Source organism: Anguilla anguilla, chromosome 4 (assembly GCF_013347855.1).
Source record: "Anguilla anguilla isolate fAngAng1 chromosome 4, fAngAng1.pri, whole genome shotgun sequence".
Lineage (NCBI taxonomy): Eukaryota > Metazoa > Chordata > Actinopteri > Anguilliformes > Anguillidae > Anguilla > Anguilla anguilla.
The window spans coordinates 16,964,573-16,977,380 of record NC_049204.1 but is presented as its reverse complement, the minus strand read 5'-3'; the positions used below and the strand labels follow the sequence as shown (position 1 = coordinate 16,977,380).

General features: G+C 39.8%; 1 protein-coding gene across 2 annotated transcripts in view; it reads left to right on the top strand.

The window, feature by feature from the left end:
* The first annotated feature begins 4,529 nt into the window (after positions 1–4,529).
* Positions 4,530–12,808, top strand: part of LOC118225828 (nuclear receptor-binding protein 2-like) — a 46,676-nt gene continuing 38,397 nt past the window's right edge. For both annotated transcript variants that reach the window (XM_035414827.1, XM_035414826.1), the window contains exon 1: positions 4,530–5,232. In XM_035414827.1, the coding sequence (XP_035270718.1) occupies positions 5,113–5,232 (120 nt within the window). In that variant the 5' untranslated portion in view covers positions 4,530–5,112. The remainder of the gene's footprint in view (positions 5,233–12,808) is intronic.

The following is a 12,808-nucleotide window of genomic DNA, read 5'->3' as shown; positions in this document are numbered from 1 at the left end:
CTACGAGTGAATTTTCCGACAATAAAAAGAACTTTAATTGAATTACCTATATTTAATTTGAGATGTGTTTGTTAACATTTAGAAATATTAATGTGAAAGTATGTGCGCGTATTGTACAAAATGCGTCAACGGCTAGCTAAATAACCCACCAGCAGCCGCATTTTGTATAATGTTGCTGTAAGTGTCTGGCAGGTTTGAATTTGGGTGGCAGAGCAGGCTATAAAACAGACAGCGCGCCCGCCAGTTCGAGAATCCTGTGCTGGTTTGTAACTGTATGCTACGTTTCCTGCAAATAAATGAGCGAAATTTCTCGAAGAATTGATTTGTACAATATCTATCAACAATTTAAAAAATGTAATATACTGAAATTCTCAATTAGAAGAAATTGAAAAACATCACAATAGATACCTCCTTTGCTACACAAAAGTATCCTGTCTTCTCCAGTATGCATTTGACACAGATCTATGGGAATATCAGGTACTGCTCATTACTTCTGCCTCTTGAGATACCTGGCTATTATATCAATATTTCCTTTCTTCTTTTACATGAATACCTGCCATTTAATTTACATGCTTTGAGGCCACCCTTGGTCTTAGTTGACCCATATAGAGTGCTCATGATTTAACATGCAAAATGAGGTTGAGCAAGATGATTCTGTAGAGTATGGCCAGCTCAAGCCTAATATACAAAATTAAAAATTAGAAGTTTTGATTGAGAACATGCCCACTTTAGTCACTGTATCTGAATGTGTGAAGTGTGTGGGTGGAGGTATTATGAGAAATATAGAAATATGAGTATGAACCCAATTTTCTATTGCTTTTGCTGGTCATGTCTCGTTAGAGAACTTGAATATCCCTCTTGGTAAAATGCATCCAGACTATGCACAATCATGTGCTATATTAAAATAGTATCGTACATATTCTTACATATTCTGCAGTACGAGCAAATGTGCCCAGGGTGTAGCAGTGTGGCATGTTTTCTCACCTGGGCCAGTGTGATATCCTCTGATGAGGGCAGCACCTCATCAGCATGTGGCTCTTTACACTCCGACCTTACATTCTGTTGATGTCAGCAAGGAGCCTGCTTGTAGGGATCATGTTGCATAAATACGGCAAGTTGTCCAATCGGATGCCTGGACACTGTGATAGAGAATCCTGAGAGAAAGTAGTTTATGTAATGGCAAAAAAAGAGTAAGTTCAAATATTAATTAATTGATGCAGTAGCAAGCACTGTGACATCCAGATGGGCATTGCTTACAGTATATGCAGCCACATGGGTAAGATATAGTATTTTAACATGAGTCTCTGTTTCCAGAGTAGTGTGTCAGGTTGCGTATAACATGCCACAAGGGAACAGGATTAAAACTGAGCCTTCTTCTACATTGGCTTTGTAATTTATGAGATATTTGGTGTATCCACATTTTTATCTGACATTTCAGCTTACACTGGAAAAAGTTGATAGAGCATTCTCTTAATTTTTTGAATGGACATACAGATTTATACTTGTACAATGTGTTTCGTTCTGTTCTAGTGAAACTAAGTAACCTTTCTTGTTGCCGGTGTTCTTTGAGAGAGAAGACGGTGAATTGTTGTATAATATGGTAAGAAAACAATGTGACCTTGGCCCTACTTCGCCTCTGGTGTTTGACTATGATATTTGCACATACCTGTGTATTCTGGTAACTGATAAATGTCCATTAAGATGGCAATCATCATCATATTACATATCACTGGTTGCATTGTGTAAGGTACTGTACATTCACATTTGGCTACAGATGTAGGAGAATAAAATAAAAAGCCGCTTCTCCACTTCGTTTGTGTTTTACTTTGGGTATATTGAGTGAGCATACCTTAGCAGATCTGAAAGCTTGGCTAGGAACACACTCAGACAGGCAGTCTCTGACATTTGCAGGTGCTAAAACCACTAAGAGCTTTAAAAACTAGTAAGAGAATCTTAAAATCAATTCTAAAGGAAACAGGGAGCCAGTGTTACATGGCCAAAATAGGTGTCAAGTGCTCGCTCTTTCTTGTTTTGCTCAAAATTTTGGCAACAGCATGTTGTACTAGCTGTAGTCAGTCAGTTGTCTTTTTGGCAGCTCACTGAAAAATGCATTGCAACAATCTAAGCAGCTAAAAACAAACCCATGAATCAATTTTTTTTTTTTTGCATCATGCATCATAGGAATATTCTCACTTTTGCAATGTTCTTGAGTTGAAAAAAAGCTGTCTTAACAACATTATCGATATGTGATTGATAAGGTTTTTCCCTGATTCACACTCTGATGTACTTTTTGTGTATATGCTGAGACTTTTCTGTTTTCATCATGATTCCCAGCTCAGTTTTTCTGCTCTGCTTCAGACTGTGTATGGATTAGAGAAAGCAAGAGTCATTTTTCGCCTAGAATAACTAAATTATCTTTAGAGTCATTTGTCTTTTTCTACCCAAAGAAAGAGTATTTCATGAAACTAAGCCCGACATTGGTATGATGGTCTTCAGCTTTTGTATATTTCTTCTGTTGCTGGGATCTTCAAATCAAAATTTGCCAAATGCACAGACTAACCTGTAAAAATAAAATGAAATATTATTCAGTTTTTTTTTATTTTTCATTTTATTGTTAAAGCATGGCATTCACTGCATGAAACCTGATCAAAGACTGTGGCCCTGCATTAAGTGCATCCTCTCTTTCTGCTCCAGTAAATGAGATCTCTCTGCAGCATTTGGCACAGATATCAGGTACTGTTCATAGCTTGACTCTTATCTCAACATTAAGAGCTTTCTCACCTGTTACCCCATCTTGAGCTATCAGACTTACTCAAGAAGGATTCCTCAAGAGATCAGTACTTGGATGTATTCTGTTTTCCCTTGGTAGATACTTGGAATGGTTATGACTGTTTTTCTGTTGCCGCTGTTTCTGATGGCACATATCTGATTTTTTCAATTTTTCATCGCTCTTAATCACTAGCCTCTATGTGCATTGCCAAATGCCTAGCTGGCATTTCTGATTGGATTTTAAACCACATTCTTGTATTCCAAAGTCAGGCATATTCAATTTACTGTGTAAATCATGATGATAAGCTGTCTTTTTCAGAAAGCACATTGCTTTGGTGTCGTGGTTCTGCAGTTTAACTCAGCCCTCATTAACATTTGAAAATTGCAGCCATTTTCACAACTTATTTCATCTCGATCCTTGTTCAGGTCACTATTAGATCTCTTTTGCATGATCTACTTGTCTCTGCCATTACTTCAGATTATTCTAAATACTGTCATTTTGGAGAACTTCAGTCTCCCAAAAGCTACCTTCACTTGTTGCCAATCATTGTTCCAAAAGGCACAACTTTGGCCTCCATCAGACTTTACACTCCCACAGGAACTCTGCACTGTTATTTAGCATATTTGTATTTGTTTCAGATCGTTGTCAGTTAATATATTATAATATAATGCAACCTTGGGTGAAATAAGTTGCTTCTGTACACTTCAGAATTCATTCTGCTGCTGCTATCAGCCATTACATAATCAATGAACACAAGTTAGCAAGTACCTGTGGCAGTCATATAAGCCCAAGGGCAATCAAAAGCCTAAAATGAAGACTAGACACTGTAAGCTATCTTATACCTGCACTAAGGAAGCATGTGACTAATCAGAAACACCTGTGAAGCCATTTGGCCCTAACATTATGGTGTCCAAAAAATGTTTTATGTTTTGCACATGAGATATATTTTCTAAGACATCTTGTGTCTAAGTATTGCAAACCTTCAATTTATGATACTTTATCACAAATGCTTGCAACAACAAAAGTTCTACTGAGTAGATTACCAACTACAGAAAAAACAACCTTGAATAAATTAGTAGACATTGCATCACATGTATCAGAGAAACAAGTTGAAGGCTTTGGGTGGTGCAGATAATGGTTTACTAGCAAAGGACATTGGGTCTTAACAGCATTGTTCCATGAACTCTTTGGTTTAGTCTTAGGTTTGACTCTTTTAGTCTTAGGTGTGAGCCTCTACTCTGTCATTAGCTCATCATGTCTAGGGATGTTCTGTGGCTAAGGTGGGCAATAAAGGTTTGTCTTTGCATCAGGTGTGTGACGTTGCAGATTAGGAGCGATTAGTTAAAATGTGCTAAAGCCAAAGCAGACATAATAATAATTTGAGAGAAATATTTAACGAGAGTAAATAGTGCTATAAAATAAATGTATGTAAAAAATGATATAGTCTATATATTGTCCATAAAATGTGATTGCGAACAAATTCATATCCAAAATTCTTCTGGAAATAAAATGGATTTGCTAGATATCAATCCTGCACAATTTCTAAATACAGTTAATAAGCTAAGCAGATGCTGACAATGGTTCACACATTTCTCTAAGATAATTACATTTTATTGAAAATTAACAATAACTAACTTGTCGGACAGAACTGGCAAGAATAAACACTTGGCCTTTAAACACCTGTGGTAGCCTGTTAAGGATCTATCTTTTGCGCTTTCTTTCTACGCTTTACGGTAGTCTCCTAAACTAAAACGCTGTGGAGCAGTGCAAGGAAAATCGTGAATGATACGTGAGGGGGTTGTCCAAAAAGGGTTGGTAGGCTACAATGCCTGTGGAAAGTAAATACTGCGACGAAGAGATAGAGTAGAACGAAGGCAGTGACTCGCGCATATTTTATTTTGGCTTGTTGGTGATTGTGTGGCATATATACTCTTAATAAACTCATTTGGCTATTTTTATATTCTGGAGAACGCAGAAAGGGATATATTTTTTCGAGGTCCTCTTGTGACCATCACGTTTGGAGGCTCGTGTATGTGGACCGATATATTGATTATCTGGGGTTTAGCCTACTGCGAAATTAGCGATATCCGATAAATAGCCTATAGACGACCCAGTTTGCACAGTTTGTGCCTGTATTCTGTAGTATCGGTGAGCGCATGTAGCAAGCTAACCACTTAGGGGATCCTGCCTGAAGAGCAGTCGGCGCTTAACAGAGGGGCTGAATTAGTACTCCTTCGGTATTGAACGCAATTTTTGAGAGCCGTCTCATAGACTTGCGACAGAAAGGTGTGTGCACGTTGCGAAGAAGCCGAGGGCGACAATTAATCTGAACGGGGAATAAAATGACTATGTCCGTCCAGGAGAGGAATTCGGGGTCTGGGGGAAAGGAAGAAGAGAGCGAGGATGAAAGCGAAATTCTGGAGGAGAGCCCTTGCGGTCGTTGGCAAAAGCGAAAGGAGCAGGTTGGTCCCTATTCTGTTGTTGGTGGTATTCAAGCAATTGTGCCATTTTATTTTGCGATATTCATCAAATACGAAGTAGACAGTGGAAAACACTGATGCAATTCCCCTCTTGCACACATGAATATAATTTCGTCAACCTTTTACGATGAATTGAATGGGCTGGATATGGTCGTCTTATGCATTTTCAAATTATTAATAACATTAACTTTCTGGTTAATATTCAAGTAGTGTCCCATTAGGCTATACTAAATTATGGGTCGTGTCCATGTTTAAGTTTAAGGTTTCCTACTTTTGGGGAAGGAGCTATTGTAACTGAGGAGTCACGTGAAAATACTGGGCAGAAATTAGGTGCGACGCATTCGGAGGCTATGGCACTGTCTCTATTTTAATTTGTTTCCTTTCGTGGGATCTTGGTTACATTGGCGTTTAAAACAGGTGCAAATTATGGGAGGACTAAGTTTCCAGGTCATGCTGCTTGCCATATTGCGTAGTGGTTTACGCAAGGGTAAATAGCCTCACAAACCTGCAATTAGAACGGGCGGGGATTTGGCTCATCACGGGGTGGGATTTAAAGAACATGCTTCATACGAATCATTTCCTGTGGCCTAAGCGCGATCGGATCACGTAATGAACTAAAGAATGTGCCGGTATCTTCCGTTTCACAATTATGATTGTATAGCTACTGATATTGTGGGAAAACACAATTTTGGCATATAGCCTATTATTGGCTAATATGGCAATCTGGAGGTGCCTTTGATACAGTAGGCAAAATGACCAGTAGGTTTTGAAAAGTGAAGTGAACATCAGGTTGAATAAATTAAATATAATCAAATATACCAGAGTTTGACGGTTATGAATTTCATTGAATTGAGAATGTTGAACAATCTTTAATACCACAAGGACTACTTTCAATGCACAAGCTCAAGAAATTTATTTAACTTGGAATACACATATTTTTGATGTGTGTTCATGCAGTTGATGCGATCTTTTTACGACCCTGAGAGGTTAATATTTAGAACCCTTAGTGTGAAATTGTCTGATGGCCCAGAGAGCCATGCCTCTAATGTAGATAAGGCGTAACTTTTAAACCGAAGGTTATCTCCCTGGCACATATGTAAGCTCTATCGCTTTCCCAAACATTTGTGCTCACTCTCTCAAGCACAAAATTTTTCCTCTTTTTTATTAAGGACGTACAGGACAGCACTTTCTGGGCTGTGTCTTTCCGTTCATTGGTTGCTCATCAGTGGCACTTCAAAGCCAAGCTGTTTTTGGTCTCATGCCTGTTAACTGTTTTTGTCTGTCATCCTGCAGGGCTGTTAGACAGTTTTGTGAAGCGTTTTAGTTTGACTCAGGACCTGAAGTTTGTGAAATTTGTTTCTGCATGGAGTTCTTTTGACTAATAACAATCTGTCCTTGCAATTATTAGGCTTAGTCTGTGCTGCAAAATTGGCCCTCATTTGGTGAGTTGGGAGTTGGAAACAATGCCCCCGGTGTTTATGGCTGTTCATAGTTATCAAGATGACTGCTCAAAATCCGTCTGAAATAGCCCTTGACAATGGGGAATTCAGTGGTTATTTTGAATTGAGACCATAGAAACAACATCCCAAAAACCAGTGCAAAAAATCTTTACAATCTTTGTTAAAGGCATACACTTGAAATAAAGAAGCATGTCAATATGAAGTGTTTTGTTACAATTTTTTATCATGTTTTTCTGTGTGGTACTGATGAACAGTAATAAGAATCATAACACAGGCTGCACATGGACAAGTTGAGGCTACTAAAATATAGTGTAATGTATATAATAATTATATATATTGGAGCACAAATGAACTTTTATAACTTGAAGCTTCCTTTTTACGTTGGCTAATCCAAAATCCAGGGAAGTAGAAGAAGGATTGCTGCTCCATTCCCCAGTGAAGTGTATGATGCATATCCAAGATTATTTCAGGGCACTGTGACATTTAATTAAGGAATTTGCAGTAATCTGGTAAAAGGAATGCAGACCTACCTATTATAGGCTTCCATCAATACATAAGAGGAACAGAAGGTTGCCTGTTCATATCCCACCACCAGGTTGCCTCATCAGTGTTAGATCCTGGTGCTAAATTGCATAAAAGTTGGAACTGTGTGTCGCAGGGATGGTTGTGGCCCTAAACGACTACATAGAGTGTTTATTCCAGCAGCCGGCTCTGTAGCCCAGTGTGTAAATACAATGTGCCAGCATCGAATGCACAGAATGTTCGATCAAAGAAGGAATCAACCACCACTTGACTGAGGAGTTGAGAATTCTTCTCTGTCTTTCAGTTGACTTCAGCATAAGGAACCGCATGAAAACAAAACTGGTTTTATCAACAGTGCTGTCATACCCTAAAGGCAAATCCACAGCCAATTGCGTCATTAGAGAGAAATGGTCAGTGAAAGAGTCTGTGTTAGTGACCACCCAAATCGATGCCTATGCTTGTGGTTAATTAGTGAAGTTGTCATCTCTGCGTGGGTCTGCAGGATTCAACACGTTCAAGAAGAGACTGTTATTTGACTCTGACATATGCAGTGCTGGAGTAGAACATCAGCCTGTTTTGTGTAATGCATGATTGTGCGTGGCTGTCTCTGGACCATTTTGTGTTTGTCTCATGGTGTGCTTCAAAGCTGCCCTCTTGACAACACTGGCATTTGGTTTTGAGCAGTCTTTTGTGAGCTGTGGTCAGTTAGAACTAACTTGGTTGTGTCTGATATAAATTTTATGTCCCCCTCCCAATTTAATGTTATTTACCTGCCTCACTGCCCTGCTTTTGTTTTCAATACTGCTCCACAGTTCAAACATAACCCCAGAGGGAATAAAAAAGGCTAAATCAGGGCATGGAGTATGCAATATCCAAAGAAATATCTTAACAGCTCAGAGATATCAGAACAGAAATATTAAAATCTGTAAGGGTGCTCTCTTCAGAGCTTACTGGCTCACTTGTGGGAACATAAGGTGCCATTTGAGAATCCCACCTTTATGAGAGAGAGAGACAGAGAGACAGAGAGCAAGAGAGACAGAGACATAGACAGAGACAACTGACAGACAGAGACAGAGAGGAGCAAGACCCTGAATATGAAGCAGCAGCATTGAGGAGTTTAATGGGAGTACACCGGTTATGAGCTTGAATAACCTAAGAGGGCCCTTGATGAGTGAGACCCTTCACTGTGCCCTCACAAGCTCAATGTGGGGACTGATCTGTGCTGAACTGTGAAATGGAAATTCAGAAGCCAGATAGAGATGAGGGAAATGTGAGCTTCTCCAGAGAATGCCTCCAGAGAAAACATTGTTCATTTTGGCTATTAATCGGAGGGGGACATCTCATTAATGGGACATAGATGCAATGCAGTGTCTCCGATGTAGGCCTAAATTATGAGCTGACTCACAGAGCCTCTTTTGGTTTCTGTATGGAAACCAGTGGCTGGTTTGCCTCCGTGTCAAAGTGCACAATTAGTGTCCTTGTGACAGTGTCTGGGAAAAAGTGCTAGGCTATGTCTATACAATTGAATTGAACAGTGCAATGTCATTAAAGTGGTTTGTTTTAAGGGCTGTAAGATGGCTTTGAGTCTTTCAGAGAAGAAACCTCTTCTGACTGGACTTCAGTTGGCCAATGTACGGCAAAGGAGCACAAAACAAAAAAATATTACTCAGGATTATCTTATTTCAGTGAAAATGAGTAGTTTCTGGAACCTTAGAGGAAATCTTGAGAATTGCAGGCATTCACATTCACTACAACATTATTGCCTCTACCTTCCAGTAGCCAAGATTCACATGACAATTGCTGGCCAGATAGGAAAACGTATGGTATATAGCCAGTGAGATGCAACAATCTTTAAATATTCTAGGATATAAAATTCGAGCAGTTAAGGCCATGATGCACTGCTGAGGACATTAGTAAGTTTATGAGGATGGACTGATCTGTGGCCACTTGCCTTCACTATTGAGAACTGTCATGACACAGAAAATAGATAACTAAAAAGTCAAATTCCAGTCGCAATTAGACCTAATTTTTGATCTGATCAATTCACTCACTGATATGGTTCTACCCACATAGTTTTTGTATGACAAAATCCTGAAATTCCTGCCTGTTCTAGAGGACTAGTATGATTTTAGGTCGAGTGACAGTGGTTGTGTAGTCGTGCGTGTAACTCTAGACATACGGGTAATGCAGCCACAGCTGCTCTGTGCCAGCCCGTGTTGTGTCTGCTGTAGCTGTCTGTTACGCACTGATTCTCTCGCATGGATCTGCTAGTGACTAGCACTTTCATAATTAGGCTAACCGTTAAGTAGGCTAGACATAGAGGCCATGTCCAGAGGTGACAATTGCCCTGTTAGGAATGGCAGAAAGTACTGATGGTCTTTGCTAGTCTGCTTGTTTGATTTCACACCTATTGTAGATGATGCATTGTTCCTGTCTTTCTGGATAACCGCTCTGTAAAGCAGAAAACCTTTGCTTTAATGCAACAGTGCTTCATGGAAAAATGAAACCACTCTGTCCCCCGACTACTTGATCTATAATTCTCTGAGAATTAAGCTCAAACAGTGACATGTAGTTATATTTTTTTGGATTTACTGACACTTTCTCGTAAGGTGGATTGCTGGGGATTTCAACAGTGGACTGTGGTAAGCAACCTGTACTTGGTCTGATAGTAAATAATCCATGTAGCCTACACTGAGAGGAAGTTCAAATGCAAAAGTGGGAACTGCTCCAGGGCTACCCCTTATTTTAGCATCCTGCAACAGTCACAAAAATGTGCCCTCTGACCACAATTACAGTTGCCAATTTTGTGACATTGTTTGCTGCATCTCAATTTGAAGTTTGTCCTTGATTTTAAATGGAATGCACCCAACAGAAACTAAAATGAGATGACAGTAGAGAAAGGCGTCTCAATAAAATGATGGTCTTTGCTGAGTAGACGTTCTTCTTTTTCTTTGAATATCTCCACTTGCGATCTCTGAAGACATAATTTAATCAGCTCACACAACATGCACTGCTTGTTTAAAGTAATCAGCTTCTCTCTCAGCCCTAAATATACTCATATTAAGGCTCCTTTTTTGGACATGTAAGGGTTTTTTTCCCCCAGGGATCTGGAAATATTTTCATGGTAGACACTTTGTAAAATAGCTATATTTTGGGGTACTCCTAAAAATGGACATGGGTGACCATTTTTATCGCCAAATGACTCTGACTCCAAACTCAGGACTAGCCTATGCCATTTCCAACCCAAAAAATGTGTACTGTCTAGAAAGTTTCATTTACCAGTCAAATGTTGTTGCCCCTTTTTCTGGTTCATTTTACAAAAACCAGTTGTTGAAGTTGAAAGCCTGCAGGTCTAAAGGAATATGTAATTTTCCTGGTGGATCAGGGCTAGTATCTTTATTGTGACCTTGATCGCCACTCTACCAATAACTGTGTTACAGGTGAACAATGTTATTTTATAACATGCAATGCAATGGGGTGGCAATCCAGGTCACAACAAAGCTACTAGCCCTTAATCAAAGCTTTGGTAAGTGATTGACTAACTTCAGTTGAAGTTGAGGCCTTATTCACTTCCAAAAAAGGAACTACATCTGTTTTATAGCCCCTTTCATCCAAGCAATTTGTTTGGGTTTTGAAAGGTTCTGGGTACACGGCTCTCTTCTAGGCACCTTGTATAAGCGTTTATATGATTTAGAATATTATAAACGATCATATAATAAAATAACAGATACAACCAGCTAAGAAAAGAGAAGTATGTAAAACAGTGATTTTCATAGACATGAGCCTCACAGTGTCATTCTATATTATGAATATTGTGTACCTAATTTATTTATAAGATGAAATGAGTGCTCATTTGTTTCACTGGGCAGTTGAAAAATGCACAACAGGACTTTAACACTACATGGCCAAAAGTATGTGGACACTTGACATCTAACATCTCACCCAAAATTATGAGCATTAATATGGAGTTGGTCCACCCTTTGCTGCTATATCAACCTCCACTCTTCTGGGAAGGCTTTATACTAGATGTTGGGGCATTAATCCCGGGATTTGCTTCCATTCAGCCAGAAGAGCATTAGTGAGGTTTAGCGCTGGTTGGGCGTTTAGGCCTGGCTTGCAGTTGGCTTTCAAAATGATCCCAAAGGTGTTGGATGGGGTTGAGGTCAGGGCTCTGTGCAGGCCAGTCAAGTTCTTCCACCGTTCTTGACAAAACCATTTCTATATGGAACTCGCTGTGCATCTGGTGAAACAGCAAAGGGCCTTCCCCAGACTGTTGGGGAAGCACAGAATCATCTTGAATGTGTAAGGCTGTTTACATAAGTGGGTCCTAAGGAAAACAGACTGTTTATTGTGCTGACAGGGAGTTAGCAGAGTCTGATAGAAAGACAGTGTTCAGTTGCAAAACATCCTAGTGGATCTGCATTATGTAAAACTTGGGTTCTCCATAATACAGTGTAATCATGTTTTGCATTGATGGAAAGCCAGTGCCATGGGGAACAAGTTGGTGTCTTTGGTGGTGGGGTGCTGACTAAAGATCTTGATACCTATGGGTCAGCGCCTAGCCAGATAACCAGAAGGTTAACCCAGTGTGGTATGCTTGCAGAGGTAGCGCAAACAGGATCATTAATGTACTGTTTTGTTATCGTTGTGTCTTTGTTTGATGACTTGGTGTTTTGCTTTGATCTTTGAATATATAAGGGGAAAGGTGCAATGGTTCAATAAGACTTGTCAATACCTCCTATGCATATGTCTATAGCCATGTCACTACACACACTCTTTTGCATCTGTTTTTCCCACGGCGCGCAGGAACTGCCACCGTGGGCTGTGCATGGCAAATTGTGGTCACTCACTCACGGACAACCTGTGAGGGACGTTTGGTGGGACGCATGCGCAGGTGGTACTTTGTTTAGTAGGACGCATGTGCAGGTGCATCTCCCAAAATCACCACTTCGAACGCCACCAGATTTTTAAGCACAGCTTTATCGCCTAACGTTACTTTAGCTAACCCTAACATGATAGTGTTTCGCCTACTTTAGTTAACCTAGTTAGCGCGTACCACCGATACAGATGTATGGACACACGGACAACAAATAACATTACAGAGGTGAGGACATGCCATAGCTAGCTAGCTATATAGTTATCCAAGTTTTACTCATGACACTTTGTACAGGTGCGCCGTGGGTCTGGACGGTTTTGTGCTTGTTATCGTCATTATGCGTACTGTAAAATAAACTGTATTTACTTTAATCTGGCATTTCTTTTTGACTGTTACTGCTGCACACCTAGCTGTTTCAGGGTCCTAACATACACATAGATCTCAGGATATCCGCACCCTGTAGTCACTCGCCTATACTCTAGTGCCGTAGAAAGATACGCTGCTGTATCTACGCAGGCTGCACACACCAGAGGCACTTACGCATCTACTACCTACAATACATAGCAATTCATATAGGGAAACACCACTGGTGGGTCACTTGCAGTCTCCTTCTATGCATAACTGTTAGCACTGAGGAAAAGTAAAAACGTTATTTTTGGAGTCAGATAACTGAGATAACACTAAATGAATCTTGTTCCAG